Source organism: Nuphar pumila, chromosome 5, assembly GCF_984573655.1.
Source record: "Nuphar pumila chromosome 5, dmNupPumi1.hap1.1, whole genome shotgun sequence".
Lineage (NCBI taxonomy): Eukaryota > Viridiplantae > Streptophyta > Magnoliopsida > Nymphaeales > Nymphaeaceae > Nuphar > Nuphar pumila.
Window position 1 is genome coordinate 44309377 of NC_143253.1, and position 23298 is coordinate 44332674.

A 23298-nucleotide genomic window follows, 5' to 3' on the forward strand; every position below is an offset into this window, starting at 1 on the left:
AACCAGTACTTATTCTTTTGAATACGTGGAAAGTCTATCTGATATAGACCGTCATTGCGCTTGCTGCAAACTTTCCTGGACACTTGATCCTTAATGCAACAATAATTAAGATAGAACTCAAATTTAACATTATAATCTCTAGCAAACTTGTTCATTGAAATAAGATTGTGTGTGATATGTGGAACATGTAAAACATCCTTAAGAACAAGATCAGTGTTACCCAGATGAAAGTAAGAAGTATCGATGTTATGAATTTTCAAACCTGTGTCGTCTCCTATGAAAGCCGGGTACCAGTTTCCTTCATCAACACTGCTTGTGGATGCATGATATGCTTGCGGAGGTGGTGATGAATTTTTGGAACTGTGGGTATTATTGGTTTGGTTCCTGGTTATTTGATAACATTGGCAGGCACTATGTTTGGGTTTATCACAGTACTGGCAAACAATAATACCACGGTTTTGGTCAAACTGATCCTAATGACCCTGTTTTCGTCTCCTATATCCGCCTCTTCCTCTCTGTTGGCCTGAGTTTCTATTATTGTTGCGGAAATTTTTAAAACTGATCATTGTTTTGTTGTTGATTCCTACTATTGGATACAAAATCATCATGATTTGCATCACTTAATTGGGCCTCTTCAGACGATAATAGGTTGTGTGACCCACTAAGGGTAATAGGATCACTTGTAGAAATCGATGTTCTAAATGCAGCATACTCACTGGGTAGACCTCTCAAGACATATAATATCAAATCTTCTTCACTCACCGATCTTGCAGCCACATCAAGTTGGTGGGCAAGAGTTTTTTCTTTTTGAAGGTATTCATCAATATATTTTGTCCATTTCTTGAGAGTCTGTAACTGTTCTTTTAGCTGCAGTACTCTTGAACGGGAGTGGGCAGCTACACGCCTTTGAGAGTGTTCCATACATCATATGCTATGTCACATGGGTGGGGGTGTGGCACTTTCAAAAACCTTGGGTGCGGGGGAGCGGCAAAAAATAAATAAAAGAAAAATAATATATATATATAAGGGGGGTTCCCCCTGGTGCGGGTCCCGCTGCGGTCAGCGGGCGGAGGTCAGGGGGGGCCGCCCCTGGCAGGGGGTTATAGGGGGGCAGCGCAACCCCCCCCCCCCCCCCCCCCCAAGATTTTTTTTTTAAAATTCCGCAGCCTATTTCATAGGGCATTTTTTTTTAAAAAGAATCCAAAAATGGACCAAAATGACCCTGGGTGCATTGACCGCACCCAGGGTCGGGTTGACCACACCGGGTGCCGCACCCGCGTCGCGTCGACGCGGTGCGGCACCTGTTTGGCCGAATCCCTGTGACATAGATCATATGATGTCTTGAATTAAATTACTTGAGCATGGACAAGTTCAGATAACGATGAGATAATCCAACTGACAAGAAGCTAGTCATGTCTCAGCCAGGATGAATAGGCTTGATTAACGATTTCGGTTTTCCCATCAAGAGATGTCAAAAATTTTGGTGGGCAAGGCTTTGTCCCATTGACATATCCAAGGAGGTCATAGGAAAGCAACAATGGAGTAAATTAAAACTCCTATAGCATAAAATTTTCTGCAGTCGGTTTAATGAAAAGAAAGTGCTGAAGGCTTGTCGGAGCTGACAACAATGGAGAGAGAGGTACTTATCTCAGAAGTGCCTGTTGGAGAAGACGATCCTGTTGCCATAGCGACTATGAAGCTTAGATGAACCCTAGCTTTGATACCATGAAAGAGCACTCACGATATTAGAGAGGACCCCAGCCCTCACGTCTCACACACACACACAAAATAGGAGACCGAATTAACACGGTTCGGTGAGAAATCACCTACGTCCACGAATAATCTCACACCCAGTGTTGTGAAAAGCGTTGAGGCGTAGCGAGGTGCTCCACCAAAAACCGAGGCGAGGCGTAAAGCGTAAGCCTCAATTGTTTTTTTGAAAGCTTTAAAAAAATATCTAAAAATACAAATAAATAAAGAAATGTTTTATTGATGAAATAACAACCAATAATAAATATAAAATCTCAAATAAGTACTAAAAATGAGATTAACATATAAAAGTAACTAAAAACTGATTACATAACTGGAAAATATATGAGATTAACCAACAAAAGTTAAAATATACTAAGAAACGGATTACATAACTGAAATAACTAGAAAATATATGAGATTAACCTACAAAAGTTAAAATATATGAGATTATTCTAAGAAATATGAGATTAACATATAAAAGTAACTAAAAAACTGATTACATAACTGGAAAATATATGAGATTAACCAACAAAAGTTAAAATATACTAAGAAACTGATTACATAACTGAAATAGCTGGAAAATATATGAGATTAACCTGGAAAAATCTTGTTAATTATGTCTTAGAAATCTTGTTGTACAATTTTTTGTTTTGCGCCTCACGCCTCATGCTTGCGTCTTGAGGCACAGAGGGCTGTGCCTCAAGGCGGGGCCTTTTGAGCCTCAAGGCGCGTTTTTTATAACAATGCTCACACCACTTAATTGGGTTGTGTGTGTGAGGTGCCCACTATATATAACCTTAGGCTTTACAAGAGTTTTGGATATTTTTGTATCCATTTACAAGGTAACTTCCCATATGTGGATTCTTCTCTATAGTAAGGCAATTACAATGGAAAGTATTGGTTCCTTGCTTATAAAGATTTCCTTCTTGGAGTCCATGCTTGAGATGGAAAGTCTTGGTTCCTTTCTTATCAAGATTTCCTTCTTGGAGTTCATGCTTGTGATAGAAACTTAGTCTATGCTTGAGATGGAAACCATCCTCTCCATGTTTCTTATTTCCACATGTTGATTCTGGAACTTTCTTATCTCCACACGTTGGATCTGGATCCAAACATGTTGGTCCAGTTATACTGTTAACATTAAAGTCCTCAAAACTTCAAATGAGTTCTTCAACCAAACCAAGTAGTCAGAAGATTCTATTCAGCTCTGCGTGAGTTGCAGCATGAATAGCACTTACCGGATGTTTTGCTTCATTGCCCAAATAAACTTAAATCATAATTTCTTTTTGTGGAAAATAAACCAGTTTATGTGATCTTTTGCCCTCTTCATGGAACTGTTGTATTTTGGTGATGGCCTGTATTTTCTATGAGCATTAATTCTACTTTCAATGATGTTTTTGGTTGGACTGTTTGAATAAGTTTCTCCAAATCCAGAAATACATGCTGACCACTTTCTAATTCTTTTCTTTCCTAAAATGGCTAATTTATCAACCTTGTCCTAATTGTACTGGTGCATTAGTATTTTCACAATTTTCAGAATCTCATAATTCAGTTGGTAGTGATTGTGTTGGACAAGGATATGGAATATTTTAATTTCTTTCATTTTGCATTCTTTGGTCTTTGTGTCTTTTTCATTTTAGTTGGCCCCGGGTTGGTAACTTTATATACACAAAGCAACTATCTTGATCATGTTGGGGAGTCTTATTCTATTGTATGCACCAGATTCAATATTTTTCAAGTTTCAGCAATGACCATCCTCTGCAATTCTACATGTATATCATGGTAAAACAAATTGCTGATATTTTGAGATTTTGTTACAACATTTTGGGAAGGCAATATTATACCAAAAAGCATGATATTTCTAAAATATCACCTGTTTTGAAAATATTACAGTTTTAAGCCGATAAAAATGCAATAAAATCACTTTTTACCTAGTTTTTCATATTATTAATATGTGCATTTTTAATATATATATATATATATTGCATTTATATATACTGATCTCTTTCCAAGATTTTTCTAAAGGAAAACTCATTTTTCAAAATATCATGAGATTTTCTCTTTTTTTTTTTCTTTCCAAAAACATGATTTGTGATTATGATGTATATATACAAACATGCACATGCACATGCACATGCAGAAAATGCACCATTATGCTACACCTTACAAACTGTTTTAGATATGGCGGTAACTATAAGTAATGATTACCAAATATAGTTAATAGCAGACTACTCCCAATGTCGAGTGTAAACCATACATTGTTTGGATTATAAAATGGGTAAAATGAGTCAAATTAGGTCTGGAACCCAGTTGATCCATGCACAAGTGTACCCAGTGTCAGCACAGGTATGTGACATAGGTACAGGGGCTTGACAGAACTGCTGATGTTACATAGACAATAAGTCATGGCACCTGCAGAATCAGAAGATACTCTCGGGCATCATTACTGCCCAGATCATATGCTCTAGCAACTGATACAAACAGACTGCAGAAAGTACATAGAATTTGGAGTTTATGACTTGCAAATGCCACCAAAAATCTCAATAAAATTGCGAGAACTTATCTGTGTGAACAGGAGAGCACAAGCCACTCCGTAGGGTACTTTGTCCATGACAGAAACACATGATGTAGAAAAATGAAATTAGAAATAATGTAAATTAAGACAAGAACACAAGCTTTTGCTGAGGAAGAAGGTTTTTGTGTTTGATGCCCTGGATGCTCTTGATACTGATAGCGTAACAGTTCAATTGGATGACAATTTCTGGTGCCAATTTTTTCGCAGGGATTCCATGTATCTTGCAACTTCAGATTTTTACTGTTTCCAATGTCATCTATCTATTAAAAAAGAAGAAAAGCTCTCTAACAATTGTACTTTTAACATTTTCTGTTTGCAGGCAAACTCTCACTATTTTGCTATTGTAGAGCAGGTATGCTTGAGTACCCTTTTTTCCCTCTTCTTTTGTGACACATTTATTCATGATAGTTGTACTTTGCTCTTTACTTCAATTTAAAATGCATAATAACAATCGGTGTTGCTCATAGTGGTAAGCATGTAAAAAACCTGCTGGTTTTCTTTGTATTTTTCCCATATGAATTCTAGTTTATGTATGTTTAGTTCCTGTAATGCTAGAAGCCGTATCTCAGAATGATAGGCATGTGCAGCAAACATGTTAATTATCTTAGTAATTTTCCCCTTGTGAATTCTAATATATATATATTTTTTATTTTCTGTAATTCTAGAACTTTACATGAGGTATAAATGACCATGCAAACAAAAAAAAGAAACAAAGAAAACACATGGAAGTATTTTGTTAGATTCATACCTGCAAATGCTAGTAGTATATATTTAAGGCATCCATCGCTAAGATTGGTAGCCCATGTGTTCTATATTGACATTAAAGGAAGCATGAACTTCACAGAAGAATGCACTTTCCTTTCTTCACAAGTTTTTCTTTCCCCTTTTCATCCTATACTTCTTTTACTGTTCAAATGTTCTGTAATAAATCATATCACCAACTTTGACTGAATTCTGTACTTATATGGACATGCCTGAAGCAATTGTGGAGGATTCTAATAATGTTTTTGTCTGTTGGTTTGGTAGAAATTCACAGTTTATGAATTTTGTATGCATGCAAGCTGAAGGATATGCAGGATAGTGGCTATTGAGCTAATCAGTTCTTATGCATAAGTGATTGTAATTGACATATAATAGTGGCTGCAACTGTTTTACATCCATATTCTCTTTATGTTTCAGATGATGGAAGGTAATATGTGGTTAGCTGATACCATTGGGGTTGTTCCGAAGAATGCATGGGCTATTGATCCATTTGGTTACTCTGCTACAATGGCATATCTACTTCGTCGTATGGGTTTTAAGAACATGCTTATCCAAAGGACTCATTATGAAGTAAAAAAGGAACTTGCACTGCATCATAATCTGGAATTTTTATGGCGGCAGGTTTGGGATGTCAATGAAACCACTGATATATTTGTCCATATGATGCCTTTTTATTCTTATGATGTACCACACACATGTGGACCAGAACCAGCTGTCTGTTGTCAATTTGATTTTGCTCGCATGCGTGGCTTTAGTTACGAATCCTGTCCATGGGGTGAATATCCAGTTGAGACTAACCCCAAAAACGTGCAGGAAAGAGCCTTGAAGTTATTAGACCAGTATAGGAAAAAATCTACTCTCTATAGAACAAATACCCTTCTTGTACCTCTTGGGGATGATTTTAGGTATGTTAGTATAGATGAAGCAGAATCTCAGTTCAGAAACTATCAATTGTTATTTGATTATATCAATTCCGATCCATCTCTGAATGCTGAGGCAAAGTTTGGCACGTTGGATGACTATTTTCGAACACTGTGTGCAGAGGCAGAAAGGATAAACTTTTCTCGACCGGGGGAGCTTGGTTCCAGAGATCTTGAAGGTTTCCCTTCACTGTCAGGTGATTTCTTTACCTATGCTGATAGGCAACATGATTATTGGAGTGGCTATTATGTTTCAAGGCCATTCTTTAAGGCTGTTGATCGCGTATTGGAGGAAACCTTGCGGGCAACTGAAATTATGTTTGCTTTAGTTCTGGGTTACTGTCAGAGATCTCCATGTAATAAGTATGCCATCAGTTTCTCCAACAAGTTGACAGCAGCAAGGAGGAATTTAGCGCTTTTTCAGCACCACGATGGTGTAACAGGTACTGCAAAAGACCATGTAGTTGAGGATTATGGACTTCGAATGCATACTTCTCTAGATGACCTGCAGATTTTCATGTCTAAATCTGTTGAAGTATTGCTTAACATCCGTCATAACAAGGCAGAGCAGAGTCAGGTATCTCAGTTTGAGGCAGAGCAGGTGAGATCAAAGTACAATGTTCAACCTCTTCACCGTGTAATTGAAGTCCCTGAAGGAAGCGTACAATCAGTTGTGTTCTTTAATCCTCTGGAGCAAACAAGAGAAGAAATTGTGATGGTTGTTGTCACAAAGCCAGATATATGTGTTTTGTCATCAAATTGGTCCTTTGTGAGAAGTCAAATTGCTCCTGAATTACAGCATGAAAAGGATGAATTATTCACTGGGAGGCATCGAGTTTTCTGGAGAGCTTCTGTTCCACCCTTGGGTTTACAGACTTACTATATTGCTAATGGCTATGTGGGATGTGACAAACCAACACATTCAAAACTCAAAGTACTTACTGGGTCAAAGACTTTGTCTTGCCCTGCTCCTTACACTTGCTCAAATCTGGTTGAGGATATTGTAGAGGTCTGGAACCACTTGCATACACTGACATTTGATACCAAACATGGTCTTTTGCAGAAAGTCACTAGTCATAAAGATGGTACTGTAACAATTATTGGGGAAGAAATTGGTATGTATTCTAGCGTGGGAAGTGGGGCATATCTTTTCAAGCCTACTGGTGAAGCCCAACCTATTGTTCAGGCAGGTGGGAGGTTGGTAATATCTGATGGTCCTTTCATGCAGGAAGTTTATTCATACCCAGAGGTATCATGGGGTATAACCCCTATTTCACACAGTACTCGTATCTATAATGGGGAGAATACAGTTCAGGGATTTTTGATAGAGAAGGAGTATCATGTTGAGCTTCTTGATTCCAACTTCAATGACAAGGAACTAATTGCTAGGTTTAAGACAGATATAGAAAACAAACAAATCTTCTATTCTGATCTGAATGGTTTCCAGATGAGCCGAAGGGAAACATATGATAAGATCCCATTACAAGGAAATTATTATCCTATGCCCTCCCTTGCTTTCTTGCAGAACTCTGGGGGCCATCGATTTTCTGTCCATTCTCGACAGTCATTAGGTGTGGCAAGCCTTAGAAGTGGCTGGCTTGAGATAATGCTCGACAGACGATTAACACGTGATGATGGTAGAGGTCTAGGCCAAGGTGTGCTGGATAACCGCCCCATGAATGTGTTATTTCACCTTCTAATAGAAACCAATGTCTCTGCTTCCACAAATGATTTAGCAGGTCTGGGCCCCTTCAATCCATCCCTGCTATCTCATAGGGCTGATGCCCATCTAAACTATCCAATGCATGCATTTTTGAGCAAGAAAACAGAAGAGATATCAATGCAGTCACCTCCAAAATCATTCTCTCCATTAATGTCTTCCTTGCCATGTGATGTTCATATCGTTAGTTTAAAGGTTCCTCGTCCATTGAAATTCTTTGATAGGTTACCTGAAGATCTAAGATTCTTGCTTATTCTGCAGAAGAGGGGTTGGGATGCATCATATTGCAAGAAGGGCGGCGTTGGATGTTCAACATTAACATATGGGTTGTTTAATCTCTTCTCAATATTCAAAGATCTTGCCATCTTGGATGCAAGAGCAACTTCTCTGAATATATTGCATGATGACACTGAAAAGGTACGGAACATTGATGAACCGCACAGAAAGCAGCTGCGTGAAATCACTGGTGAAGGACAAGTGATGCTTTATCCCATGGAGCTGCAAGCATACAAATTGGAAATGAGGCCAAACCAGTGGGCTTAAAATGCATCTAAGATAGTTTTACAGGTGGTTTTCTAAAGAGTAATTCAACTGTGACAGTCACCACAGAAGCTTGTCCATTTTCACGTCTTTGTTGTTGGCCTGCTTTAATCTGTGCAGCATTCCTGATGAGGTAAATTGCTGAAACATTCCAACGAATCTGTATATGAATTCAGTGAGCAGCATGAGTTGGTTAGTGATTTAGCTGGTTCTTCATGGTTTAAGCCGTCAGAGGTGCTGCAGATTCTCCTGAACCTCATCAGTTTCCACCGATTTCTGGTGACAATTTAGTAGAGTTTAATGTTAAAATCTCCTTACAGGGAGTCTCACTTGTGCTTTCAGCTCTGTACAATTCTTCTGCTTTGGTTCATAAAATATTTTATGGGATTTAATCCATCAAGTCTCAACAAAATGCTTTCTTGATATTTCAATTATGGGTGATTTTTTTTTTTGATAGAAGATTATGGGTGAACTTGATGTTAGTCTCATGAATGCCTGAACCCAAACAACTCCCTCCCTCATTGCTATTCTTAAAAAAGTTCCTAGTCTTCTATTAGAACAAATAGTCTTTCGTTTAAGTGCTGTTCACTTAACCACGGTTAAGTAAATGAAATGTCCGAAATATCCTTGCTGTTGTTTGACATCAAATATATCACCCAACTCGTCTTTTTTCTTTGGCCTTTGGTGTCATGTATCCCGCATGACTATTAGCAGCACTTCTTTGTGATACGCAAAACCAAAGTCCTTATCTTAGCCCTAACTAAAACTTTTTGTAGTTCTCAATTAGGGCTTATGCTTTTTGGTCTTTTATTAGGGCTAAGATTAGGTCGTTTGTTTGTCAACATTGATGTGGAAGACGAGACTATTTGATGCTAGATTCTTGAATGATTGAATCCAAATACGAGATGGGATAAAAAAAATGATCCATAAGGGTAAGCATGTAATTTATCTAAATCTGATGGTTTCCATCACCTATTTTGATGGATGCTAACTTTTTTTTACTCGGGGAAACCACCCCAGGATCATAGACCTAGTCGAGCTGGCTCTGCCTTCTGTACTTATGATCGCTGTGCTGATAGCATAAAACTCCAAGGGCTTACCCCTCACTCCCGGATAGTCACCACGCTTTGTGGGGGTGATGCTCATGGGATTTGAACCTAGACCACCTGCCTAGTGGCCTAGACCCAATACCACTATACCAAACCCCTTGGGGCTAGATGGATGTTAACTTGAAAGATCATTGTAGAGGGTTAACAAAAATAGACTTTTGTGCAAGGCTGAAGTTAGGTGTACTCCCTGGTGAGCAAGAGAACCTGGGGTTTTATACCAATGGACTCGTTGAGCAAGACAGTTTTTTTCTTGGTTATCCAAGAAGAAGATACAAGATTTTTGTACGTTAAAGACTAGTATGATTTACCCTTTAGCTATAATTGGTTTTGATTTGTTATTAATCTTAGTTTTTGGTAATTTATTTTACCTCCTCTCTCTCTCTCTCTCAAGCGTGTGCTCACACAACCCTCCCACAAATCAGCAATGCTGCACTGAAGTTTGATTGAGACTGGTATGAGACTTGTATAATATAAAAAAATGTGTCTTTTTCAGTTCAAATGAAAGAAAATACATTGAGGAAATAAGAAAGAACGATGGCTTTAAGCTAAACTTATAAAGTATTTGATACAGTTCGCCAAAAGGTTGAAAAAAAAAACTGCGCTATGCCCTGTAAGAGCATTTATTTCCTTATAAAATAATTTCCTCATGTAGACTCATATTTAGGGTCTTATGAGGCAGCACGATACAGTTGCCAATCACCACTTCATCTTCCACAATCACGGATTCCCCTGCATATGAAACAGCCTCTCTGTCAAGCTTTTTTATTATCTTGTACAAATGATCACGTAATCAAGCACCAGTGCATAAGAAAAAGTTCAGTAGTTACCAAGTATTGTTATCCCAAGTTTTAAATTGTAATCTTCCACTCCCTGGAATATTTAGCAAGGTTAACATTTAGTTCAAGCAATTTCATGAACTACATTTATCTATTTAAAATGCAAGTGAACATGCACAGCACAAATAATTGGAAAAAACAGCTGGCTTGATCCTCATACCTATGGGATACGGATATCAACATGGGTACAAATACGATGCAGTTTCAAGATGAAAATACATGACTTTTATGAAAAGCAGGACAGAACATAAAACAATTGTTTTAATATATATAATACATTCTTAAATGATAAAATAGAAAAACAATTAGAAAATCTTAAAAAATATAACACAAACAGAGTGTCCGCAGCACAGCCTCATAGTTATACCAGCTTGAATTCATACCAAATGAGCAATTAATGAATTGATGTAAGTAATCAGCTTAAAAATTCATACAGCGGCTTGGTAGAGAGCAGAGGCAAACATGTTTATTGTTTTCCAAAGAGAAAAAAAATCATTGTTCAGAAGATAATGGTTAATCTTAAATGACTAAAAGCAGAGATGGCCGGTCAGCCATGTCAAGTGAAATGATCACAGATTTCAGCAGCAGATTGATCACATGCCACAATAACACCAACTTGCTTAACAAAGCACTTATCTTCAGGATTGTGTCTGTTATGCGAAAATGACACCAAAATAGCGCCAGTTAGCAAAGCTAACTGTCACACTGCAGGTTTCATACACCAGTTGGACAGCAACTTCTGAATCTTCCACCCTTCTGTCAACTGAACCAATCTGATCATGTTTATATAGCCATCCAACATTTAGGAATTCCAAGAGGATCAAGTTTATATAGCTATCCATTAGGTGGTTTTACTTTTTACTAACAGGAGTCGTCTAATAACTTTTGGAAATTTTCAAGTATAATTACCAAAAGCAAAGGCAGATTTAGATGTTTGAAAGCCAAAAGGAAAAAGTTATAAATAAAAGAAAAGAAAAGAGTGGCATTGATAAGAGCCAAGAGGTTACCCAGCACACACCCCTACTCCCCAGAACCACGCCACCCCACCATGCACACAACCCTCCATCCCACAAAGGAAGAAACAATAAAAAGTAAAAGAAAAGGAAAAACAGAAACAGAAAGATGGAAGAGAAGAAAAGAGAACCAAGAGTTTGGTGTAATTATTGAAAAAGTGAAAAACAGAAGGCAGGCAAGGAAAATTTTACCTGAACTCGTGACCATCTTCCTATAGATGACTTCCAACCAACAATAGCGTGAATAACTAATGCATGTTCCTGTGGATATAACAATCATTCATGTTATTATCAACATCTGAATAGGCGTTCATACACTCTCCATTACAGAATTAAAAACAACCTTGACATCAACATCATCTAGAATGATACAACTGCTAAGCCTTGCACCAGCTCCAATACGAGCATTTGCAGATATTGACACATTTGGACCAATCTGTTCACGAATAAGTCAGGGAAGTGAGTTCCAGAAGAAAATGGAAGTCAAGTGAAGTAATACATCATGGCATGTGGCGGTGATTACCTTTGCAGTAGGGTGAACTTTTGCAGAAGGATGAATATAAACATTACCAATTATAGTAGCACTTCTAGTGCCATAACCACTTGCCAAAAGATTGGGGCAAGTGATCCTGAACTGGCAGAGGTACAAACCCGAGCATTTAAGGGACATCCTACAGAAATATGTTCAAGTAACTATTTGATTATGCGGTCCAACAGGTGATGCCTCGAATTTAGTATGCAATGGAACATTACGTAGTCATGCTTACCCTGGTGTTTTGATCTGTTCCCAGAAGTCCAAAGTCTCATACGTGTACAGCTGCTTCTTTCCAGCTAATGGTGACAAAATATCCTGATCCAACCTCACAAAATCCATCGGAAGAGTCCTGAGCAAGATTTTAAAAGGTAAGCATTTATATGGTCCCTTTGTTCAAAAAAAAATTAAAAATTCAACAAGTACAATGGATGTTCATCTCATTTTAAAAGTAACTGAAGCATACAGCAAAATTTTCAACAAGTTATATCAGTAAATATAATAACATCTGATGTCCATCCACCTCCAGATGACTCCTGGCTTTTATGAGTGATGTAAAGTAAAGATAAAAGACAAAGAATTCGTCTCCAAGAAATGTTTTACTTGCTCAGCATAAAAAAAGCACTAGCAGTAGCAAAAACATGCCTCATATCTATCAAGAGTAACAGAATATTGTTGATATTATCATGATGCATTTGAAAGTAGTTATGTATTGAGATAAAAAGAAAAATCAAGCAATAAGCCAAACTCTTACTTAGTTGCTGACTGAAGGGCTTCAAAGCTAGATAGACGCTGCAGGATAGCTGAAAATTACCACAATGGTATTAAAAAGTGAATCAGAAGATTAAATCTAGGGCAAGTTAGTACAGAGAGAGAGAGAAGTTTATGAAATAGAAAATAAAATTCATGAGATAAGGAAAAGAAATTAATGGGTTCTTGCCATTTCGCAAGGTAAAGAATATCATTTCCAATATAAACTTAAAGAATAATGCAAAATGGAAGAAATGTAAATGAATAATTAAAAATCAAGTACGAACATTATATGAATGAAAAAGTCCTTTACATTAACATGGGCCACCAAATCACTTGGTATCAATATTGGTCTCCCTATTTGATAGGCTGCGGATAGGCCCTGCTGGATTGAATCCAAGACCTCTCAGTTATGATAGTGCAACATTACCATCCATGTCATTTGGCCCCTCAGAATTGATCTCTCACGCATGTTTAATGAAGCTATTATTCTTCTTGCTATCAACATAGGTCTCTCTTCTCTACCACTAGGCTCAATAATAACAACTGATGGGTCATCAGATACCAATGAAGTCTCTCTCTCTCTCTCTCTCTCTCTCTCTCTCTCTCTCTCTCTCTCTCTCTCTCTCCCTCCGGTTTCTTTACACAAAGGCGAAGGCCCTTCCATTCAGGTCATTGAGGATGACTTCACTAAATTGAAGATTATTCAAAGGGTGTTTCTTCCATCAACTAACTAATGAAATAAGCGGAAATAAACACAATGTCCTACAATGGACATTCACAAACAAGATGCAAAGAACAAGTCCACAATGGACAAATACAAAGCCAACAAGGGCTTACTAAAAAGAAGGATCTTATAAAGCAAAAGAGGCTTGGAAAAGCCACACATTACAAAGGGGTTTACCCCTCTATTTATAAGCAAAAGAGAGAGAAAGTGAGAGAGGGCATTGGGGGGCCCAACAAGGAATCGTTGGCCCCCCAACTGTCATATTTATGACCGTTGGGGGTCCAACGACTCTTAGTTGGGACCCCCAATGCTTATGCATTAATTGCATTTACAATTAAGAAAAGAAAAATAAAAATAAGAAAAAGGAAAAAAAAGGAAAATAAAAGACTAAAATGCCCCTATTGAGCAGAATTACATAAATAACCTTTATCGGGTATGATTGGATATAAATTAATATATATAAATTAATATATATAAATTAATATATAAAGAGAAGTGTGTCCCCCTTTAAAGGGGGACACACTTCTCTTTATAGGGGGACGCGTCCCCCTTTAAAGGGGGGCGCGTCCCTCTTTAAAAAGGGACGTGTTTCCCTTTAAAGGGAATCGCGTCCCCCTTTAAAGGGGGACGCCTTTACGAAATACCAAATTTACCCTTTTTTAAAACGAAATTTACACGTGAAAAACAAGAAACAAAAAAAAAATCTGAATAAGGGTAAAACAAACATTTTAAAAAAAATCATGAAAACTTAAGGGCGAAGGCAGGGTTTTTCTTTTTCACCCGACTCTCTCTCTCTCTCTCTCTCTCATTTTCGGCCACCGGCGACCGGCGACCTCTGACGACCTCCGACGATCTGCGACCTCCAACGATCGGCGACCTCCGACGATCTGCTACCTACGCCGATTTGCTACCTCCGACGATCGGCGACCTCTGACGATCGACGACCTCCTCCTTTGTTGACATCCGAAGACCTCGATCGAGCAATGTCTCTGTTCAGGTATGTTCCTCTCTCTTCCACTGACGTCCGACGACCTCCACCATTGCTTAGCAAGGTTGTAAATGTGCAGGCTCAACGCCTCGCTTCGCCTCTGAGGCGTATGCCTCAGGTACTGAGGCGTACGCCTCTCACAACACTGCCCCCCCACATGAATCCTAGCTACGCCACTGCACTGAATCAATGAGGCGAAGCGCCTCGCTTCGCCTCTGAGGCGTACGCCTCAGGTAATGAGGCGTACGCCTCTCACAACACTGCCCCCGAACTTCGGGGGCAGCGTCCCCGAAAATTTTTTTTTGACATAAAATAAAAAATGGCTACAATTATTAATAAAAATCTATTTCATATGGACAAATCGAACTATTTGCTGCAGTCAGGGCTGGGTAGGACTGGGTTGGGCTACAAAAATGAATAAAAATCTATTTCATATGGAATCAGGGCTGGGCTAGCCGGCTAGGACTGGGCTTTTAAAAAAAATAAATAAATAACTGTTACGATAGCCTCCCGAAACAGTTATTTATTTTTTATTTTTTAAAAGCCCAGTCCTAGCCAAGCCCTGATTCCATATGAAATAGATTTTTATCCATTTTTGTAGCCCAGCCCAGTACCCAGCCCTGACTGCAGCAAATAGTTCGATTTGTCCGTATGAAATAGATTTTTATTAATAATTGTAGCCATTTTTTATTTTATCTCAAAAAAAAAAATTGGTTGATTCACAAATTTTGCTATATTCATTGAGTCTTGGACTCTTGGCTGATTCATGTACTGATTCGTTAAATTTGATTTGATGGGCATATTCTGATAAGAATAAATAGAACTAGTCTGCAGTTCTTTTTAGATTGGATTTATCAAGCTTCTACCTATTTGTGATTTCCTGGGTTAAATTAAATTTGTGGTGTTTCAAGTTTCAACTGTCATGTTTGTTTGAGATTTAGTTTGATTAAACTTGAATTTTAAGGCTTGATGCTTTCCTCTGGATTCATTACGGGTGTTAATGCTATTAGAAAAAGGAAATTTGATTGGTTTCATAGTTCTGAAATTTAGATTGTGACTGCGAAGCTATGTGATACATATTGTCTGGATTATTTTAAGAAATGAGCATGATTAGTTTATGTGCGCTGACACTGAAGTTGTTTAGTAAACCCCACGGTATTTTACGGGAATTCGATTGCAAGGGGCGTTCATGGTTCACTTTGAGTCTTTTTTTTTTATCTTTTGTTTTCGTATTCCACTCTCCATCTTTTGCTGTTAATAATAGTTTTTTTTAAAGTGTTCTAAAATGATTCCTATACTTTTATGATGCAGGTATATTTGCCTGTTCTTTGCTTCATTAATGACCATCACAAGCTATGATCACGATAATTATGATGACGATGATGATTCTTTTTACAATTTGGAGCATGAATCGTCTAGTGGTGTTGGGAAGGATAATGCAAGAAAGGGCAAGACCAAGAGGTCTTCTGATTGTTCATATGAGTTTGAGGACAGAAATGAAAATTGTTTTGATGAGGAAGATGAAGAAGAATATGACTACTATTCTGAAGATGACCAAGATGATGAACCACCTAGCATGCATAAAACAACAGTGCTATGGCGCCATGTATTGAAACAAAAGAAGAGTGGGCAAGGAAAGCAAGGTGGAACCCAAGTTTTTATGTGCAGGCACTGCAAAAAAATTTATCATGGGTCATATACTCGAGTTTTTGCACATCTCATGGGATCTCCAAAGGGACAAAGTGTTGGGATTGCCTTTTGCCCTGTAGTTGCAAAAAATGCAGAATTGGCAAAAAAAATTAAGAGGCAAGTTCGTCGAGTGGAGGTTTCATCAAGTGCATTTGAGTTGAGGAGATTAAGAATTGATACTCCGAAGAAGCCTATTAGTATGACTACATCATCTAGTGGAAGTCGAAAAACAGTTGATATTCGTGATACCTTTAAAAAGGTAGAAAGAGATGATGTAGATCACAAAATTATCAAATTTTTGTATGCAAATGGCATACCATTCAATGTGCTTCGATCACCATATTGGGAAGAGATGATTGTTAAAACATATGTAATAATACCATAATACCCGATAGGGGTATTATGGTCATTTCACAAAGTACCCCATAGGGGTACTTATTTTGTTTCTCGTATTTCACTATTTTTTATTTTTATTTTTATTTTTGTATTTTTTGGATACCGAAAAGGGGCCCCACAATGGAGTCGTTGGGGCCCCCAACGGTCACATATGTGACCGTTGGGGGCTCCCAACGACTCTATTGGGAGCCCCTTTGGTCTCCTCTTCTTATAAATAGGGGGAACCCCCCATGTATGTTGTATTGCTCTTGAGAGCTCCTCTTCAATAATAGTGATATTATTTTTCATGTGTGTAGCCTTTTTATAAGGCCCTTTGTATATCCCTTAGTGGATTTTCTCTCTTGTGCTTGTTGCATTTGTCCGTGTGGGACATAGTGAATGCTTTAGCATTCTTGGTTTCTTCCGCTTATTTCATTACATGGTATCAGAGCCAATTGATCTTCTAAAGGTAAAATCTTGTCTCTCTCTACTTCCTTTCTTTCTCACATCTTCCTTGTGTAGCAATGGAAGTCAAGATCGATCTATCATTCAAACTCAATGGAAAAAATTACATGATGTGGGCATCCGCAATGGAGAATAATCTCAAAGGCAAGAAGCTTTGGGGTTATGTAATGGGAACCGTTCCGGAACCCCAACTTAAGCTCACAAAGATGGAAGGAGATCAAGAGAAAGCACTTGAAGGCGATGCTCGTCTCAAGGCCATTGAAGATTATAATCATCAAATGGAAGATTGGGAGAGCAACCATGCAAAAATCCTTGCATGGTTTATGAATAATGTCGAACTTAAGGTATGTGCAAATATTGCAAAATTCCGCCGGGCAAATGAAGCTTGGTTTTTTATGAAGGGTATGTTTACCCAAAAGGATCTTGCAAGAGCTTATTTCTTGCAAGAAAAAATAAGACCCACAAAACAAGGCGACATGAGCATACAAGATTACTATAGTGCTCTAAATCCTTTGTGGGATGAATTGGCTCTTTTAGAGCCTAAATGGGTATCTATGGAGGATGTGGTTCTAAGACAAAAACAAATGGAACAAGATAGATTGTTCCAATTTTTATTTGGGCTTCGTCCCGAATTTGAACAAGTGAGATCCTCACTTCTCCATAGATCCACGTTTCCTCCCTTAGAAGAAGCTATTGCCGAGATTACTCAAGAAGAGACTAGGCATAGCATGGGTAAAAGCATAGAGGAAGTTCTTGCCGTATCTAAACCCGGCAATCATGTTAAAACATACAAACCACCTCATTTTGGTAAGCAAGGGAGTGGTGGAAGAAAAATGATTATATGTCACCATTGTTATGAGCCGGGACATATTAAACCCGTTTGCCCAAAGCTAAATGGGGCATTCAAGCCAAAGGTGGCTTCCGTTGAAGAATCCACCACCAAAGAAGATGACGGCAAGAACGGGGATCTCAAAGACACTCTTGGACAAATCTCCTTGGCTCTTCAACAAATCTTAAAGGTCACTTCTTCCACCTCCGGTGCCGCCATTGCCTCATCATCACCTCCCGGTACGTACTCTTGGATTTTAGATTCCGGAGCTTCTTTTCACATGACCCCTCATGAAAATGCATTAACCAATGTGCACACCAATTCAAAAATGTCTTGTGTCTCTACGGCCGATGGAACTTTTCTTAAAATAAATGGTGTTGGAACTCTTGATTCTAAAAATGTTCAAAATTTCCTTGTTCCAAAAGTTAGAATAGTTCCAAAATTAAATCTTAACCTCTTTTCCGTTTCTCAAATAGCCGACCATGGATGTGAAATATCTTTCTCATCCCAAGGGTGCTTTGTGCAGGATCTCCGGTCCGGGAAGCGGATTGGGCAAGGCCATAGGAAGGGAGACCTTTATTTTATGGATAATTTAATGCTTCCAAATACCTCATTTTGTACTTATGTCCAAGACAAAAATATTGAAACTTGGCATAAAAGGCTTGGACATCCAAGTTACTCTAAAATGTATCTTTTTCCTTTTGGACACAAGTTTTGTAAAGAAAAAGATATCAATTGCAAAGATTGCATTTTTGGCAAAATGAAGTCTACTCCTTTTCCTATTAGATCCTTTGTGACAACAAGACCTTTTGAATTGGTGCATTCCGATGTTTGGGGGCCATCACCGGTTCTATCTAAAGGTGGTTATTCATATTATGTTACTTTTATTGATGATTATACTAGATATGTATGGATTTATTTTCTTAACTTTAAATCGGAAGTTTTTAACTTCTTTAAAGAATTCCATGCAAAAATTCAAAATCAATTTCAAAGTCAAATATCCATTCTTAGATCCGATTCGGGTGGAGAATACTTATCAAATGATTTTCAAGCATATCTAAAACAACATGGCATTTGTCATCAAAAATCTTGCCCAAGAACTCCTCAACAAAACGGTCTAGCGGAAAGAAAACATAGGCATATTTTGGAAACCACTAGATCCTTACTCATTTCTAAAAATATTCCTAAAAATTTTTGGGCCGAAGCCGTGTTAACCTCCACCTATTTAATCAATAGGATGCCATCTTCAAAATTGAATAATATCTCTCCTTATGAAAAACTTTTTAATATGACACCCGACTACAATCGTCTTCGGATTTTTGGGTGTAAATGCTTTGTTCTTTTACATAAAAGAGATAAATTGTCACCTAAAGCAATAGAATGTGTATTTTTAGGATATGGTGAAAATCAAAAAGGCTATAGATGCTTTGATCATAAAAACAATAAGTTATTTGTCTCCAAAGATGTAACCTTTTTAGAAGATGAAAATGGATTTGACATATTGGAAAAATCAAATGAAATTGATTATATGTTTATCAATGATCTTTTAGAAGATTCAAATGATGACTCTTTGAGTCATCCGGAAATTTTAGAAAATACTCATGATTCTCATGATGATGATGTATCACCAACTAATGGTGACAATCTCCAAGTATACACTCGGCGTGAGGAAGCCCAACCTATTAGTGCTTTAGAAAAATTCTTGCGGCTTAATGAACCCCTAGAAGAAACCTCCCTTAGGCGTTCTTCTAGAGAATCAATCCCACCTAATAGGTTTGTCTCATATAAAACTCTTTCACCTAAATATAGAGCTTGTCTAATAGCCTTGCATTCTTACTATGAACCCTCCCATTATAATCAAGCAAAAAGTATACCTCATTGGGTTGAAGCAATGAAAGTTGAACTAGATGCTTTAAATAAAGCTAAAACTTGGGAAATAGTTCACCTTCCTCCAAATAAGAAAGCTATAGGATGTCGATGGGTCTACAAAGTCAAAACAAAAAGTGATGGTTCCCTAGAGCGCTATAAAGCTAGATTAGTTGCTAAGGGATACTCACAAGAATATGGCATCGATTATGAGGAGACTTTTGCTCCCGTAGCTCGCATGACAAGCGTTAGAACTTTAATTGCGGTAGCATCATCTAAGAAATGACCTATATTCCAATTAGATGTTAAAAATGCCTTTCTTAATGGTCAGTTGAATGAAGAAGTATATATGGATCCTCCGCCGGGAATCAATGTTAACCAAGGTCAAACCCTTCGGTTATTAAAAGCCTTATATGGTCTTAAACAAGCCCCTAAGGCTTGGTATGATAGATTTAGTGCTATCATGTTACAATTGGGATTTCGCTCATGTTATACTGACACTGCTCTTTTTGTTAAAAATGCAGGTAATAGTATCATCATCCTTCTGCTTTATGTTGATGATATGATCATCACTGGCAATGATGAAAGCGGTATTCTTAAAGTTAAAAATATGTTAAAACATAATTTTGATATGTCTGATATGGGTTTTCTCAGGTACTTTCTTGGCATAGAAGTTGCATACTCTCCTCGAGGGTATATACTGTCACAGATGAAGCTTGCTGCAGACATATGCTCCAAATCTGGGATTTCAGATGATAAAAAGGTGGAGACTCCTGAGGTTATCAATGCTAAACTACGACTGGAGGATGGAGTTCTGCTGGACGATCCTACGCCCTACAGGCAACTCATAGGCTCCCTCACCTATCTGACTATCACCAGGCCCGATATTGCTCATGCTGTGCACTCTGCAAGCCAATTTCAGCATGCTCCTACATCTGTGCATATGAGTGCTGTGCTCCGGATCATTCGATATATTAAAAATACTTTGACTAAAGGGCTATTCCTATCCTCAATCTCTTCCTTAGATTTACTAGCTTATACTGATGCTGACTGGGGAGGAAACCCAAATGATCGAATCTCAACTACTGGCTTTTGTGTATTCCTAGGAGATTCGCTAATTGCTTGGAGGTGCAAGAAACAGCAGAAAGTCTCATTGTCTTCTACTGAAGCAGAATACAGGGCTATGGCAACCACTACAATGGAGCTGGTGTGGCTTCGAAGTCTTCTTCAAGATATGGGAGTCGAAATTACCAGGGCTTCGAAGCTTTGTTGCGACAACAAAAGTGCTATCTACATTGCCAGCAACCACACTTTCCATGAGAGGACGAAACATATTGAAATGGATTGTCATTATGTACGTGATGAATATCTTCGTGGGACAGTAACACTGCCATATGTCACTTCAGAATATCAACTTGCTGATTTCTTCACCAAAGCCCTGCCTGCTCCTCGCTTCTTGTTCCTCCTTGGCAAACTTTCGGTCATTCCCCCGTAAAGTTTGAGGGGGGGGTGTTAAAACATATGTAATAATACCATAATACCCGATAGGGGTATTATGGTCATTTCACAAAGTACCCCATAGGGGTACTTATTTTGTTTCTCGTATTTCACTATTTTTTATTTTTATTTTTATTTTTATTTTTGTATTTTTTGGATACCGAAAAGGGGCCCCACAATGGAGTCGTTGGGGCCCCCAACGGTCACAACCGTTGGGGGCTCCCAACGACTCTATTGGGAGCCCCTTTGGTCTCCTCTTCTTATAAATAGGGGGAACCCCCCATGTATGTTGTATTGCTCTTGAGAGCTCCTCTTCAATAATAGTGATATTATTTTTCATGTGTGTAGCCTTTTTATAAGGCCCTTTGTATATCCCTTAGTGGATTTTCTCTCTTGTGCTTGTTGCATTTGTCCGTGTGGGACATAGTGAATGCTTTAGCATTCTTGGTTTCTTCCGCTTATTTCATTACAATGATATTTGCAGTTAGTAAAGTGCCTGGATATAAACCCCCATCATATGAAAAAGCGCGAACAACGTTGCTTGACAGTGAGAAAAAGTGTGTTCACAGGGAGTTAAATGAATTTCGAGAAAAGTTTGAGGAGTTTCCATTGTCTCATACGGTTGGACAAATATCAAGAACAAACACTTGATAAATATACTTGCCTCAAACTGTTTTGGCTCGATGTTCTTATATGCAAGCGATTTTTCTAATGTGCAACAGTCAGTTGCAAACATTGTCGAGTTTTTGAAGACGGGATTTAAACTTGTGGGGCCTTCTAATGTAGTGCAAGTGATTACAGACAATGCAGCAAATTGCAAGTTAGCAGGTGAAGAATTAAAACAAACGTACAAGTATATTTTTTGGTCACCTTGTGTTGTGCACACACTTAATTTGATCTTCAAGGATTTGACACATGAGTTTCATTGGTTGGGAGAAACATATTTGCAGAGTAAAGAAATCATGAAGTATATTACAAATCATTCAAAAGCACTAGCAATCTTTAGAAGTAATGAAAAATTAGAATTAATAAAGATTGTAAAAACAAGGTTTGCTTCACATTATACTACTTTGAAACACTTGCTTGATGTGAGGGAGAGCTTAAGACTCACAGTAATTTCAGATAGATGGAGCGATTGGAAGCAATCATGCACGGATGACACTATAAAAAAAAGGGCTGTTACAACAGAAACAACTGTTCTTGATGAAGAATATTGGGATTCTGTACGTTTAGCATTATTGATTACAAAACCCATCTATAAGATGATTAAATTTTGTGATCAGGAAAACCCTATAATTGGTGAAGTGTATGAAGGCATAGACAACATGTTGGGGGAAATCAAAGACAATATAAAAGGACAACCAGATTTATATGAAAAGATTCATAAGATTGTCTCAAATAGATGGGATAGAATGAATGTGCCTCTCCATAGTCTAGCCCACATGCTTACTCCAAAATATTACGAGTCAGAGTATCTCAAAATCCCAGCAGGAGGGGTCAAACGAGTTTCTCCTGGTAAAAATTTTATTCTATCTATTTAATAAAGTTTAATGATTTAATTATTTTATTATTTCATTTACATTTTCTTGTTATAGTTACTAAACATTTTTTTTTGCAGAAAAGGATAATGATATCTTAGACGGTGCAATGCTCGCGCTTGAAGTCATATCTTCTGGAAATGAAGAGCTATCTACACTTTATAGGTCACAACTTATGGCTTTTGCATCAAGAATTGGAAGATTTAGCCGAAATGCAGCAAGAATAGATGCACTGAATCCTACAATGTCGGTGCTTAATTGGTGACGTTTTTATGGTGGTGATACACCTGAGTTGAGAGCATTAGCCATTAAAGTTTTATCTCAACCTATTAGCACATCTTCTGCAGAAAGAGTGTGGAGCACCTATAGTTACATTCACAATGTTAAAAGAAATAGACTCAATGAAGATCGTGCTGATACCTCAGTGTATATTCATTCCAATCTTCGATTGATTGACAGGTATAATTAAACTGTGTTGTACTTTTGTTTTGGTATTTTTTTTCTCTTTTTCTATCATTGATTGTTTATTAGCATTCATATTTTATATTCTTGTTATAAAAGGTGCAACGATCGCTACAAAGAAGGGCCTAGTCGAAAATGGGATATCAATCCAGAACTTCTTATTGTAGAAGAAAATACGTTGAGATTAGAGGATATGCGATGGAGAGATTTGGATGATAGTGCACAACAATCAAGCACTATTTCCAAATCCAAACATAAAGATGCACAACCAAGAGCTCCATTACCTCCAATAATCATACGTACAAATGAAGTTGAAGATGATACAAATCAATCCAACAGAGCTAGTAGAACTGCAG

The 23298-nt window shown here is 37.8% G+C and overlaps 2 protein-coding genes across 2 annotated transcripts in view; one reads left to right on the forward strand and one right to left on the reverse strand.

Moving 5' to 3' along the window:
• LOC149837475 (alpha-mannosidase 2-like) overlaps positions 1 to 8694 on the forward strand; it is a 44769-nt gene extending 36075 nt beyond the window's left edge. Inside the window, exons 3-4 of the mRNA XM_090006065.1 lie at positions 4644 to 4676; positions 5504 to 8694. Coding sequence (XP_089862191.1) covers positions 4644 to 4676; positions 5504 to 8269 — 2799 coding nt within the window. The 3' untranslated portion in view covers positions 8270 to 8694. The remainder of the gene's footprint in view (positions 1 to 4643; positions 4677 to 5503) is intronic.
• A 1194-nt stretch (positions 8695 to 9888) lies between these two features.
• Positions 9889 to 23298, reverse strand: part of LOC149837476 (uncharacterized) — a 31741-nt gene continuing 18331 nt past the window's right edge. The window contains exons 9-15 of the mRNA XM_090007391.1: positions 12511 to 12559; positions 11992 to 12108; positions 11748 to 11895; positions 11568 to 11660; positions 11417 to 11485; positions 10203 to 10245; positions 9889 to 10104 (exon numbers count right to left, since the gene is read on the reverse strand). Coding sequence (XP_089863517.1) covers positions 10004 to 10104; positions 10203 to 10245; positions 11417 to 11485; positions 11568 to 11660; positions 11748 to 11895; positions 11992 to 12108; positions 12511 to 12559 — 620 coding nt within the window. The 3' untranslated portion in view covers positions 9889 to 10003. The remainder of the gene's footprint in view (positions 10105 to 10202; positions 10246 to 11416; positions 11486 to 11567; positions 11661 to 11747; positions 11896 to 11991; positions 12109 to 12510; positions 12560 to 23298) is intronic.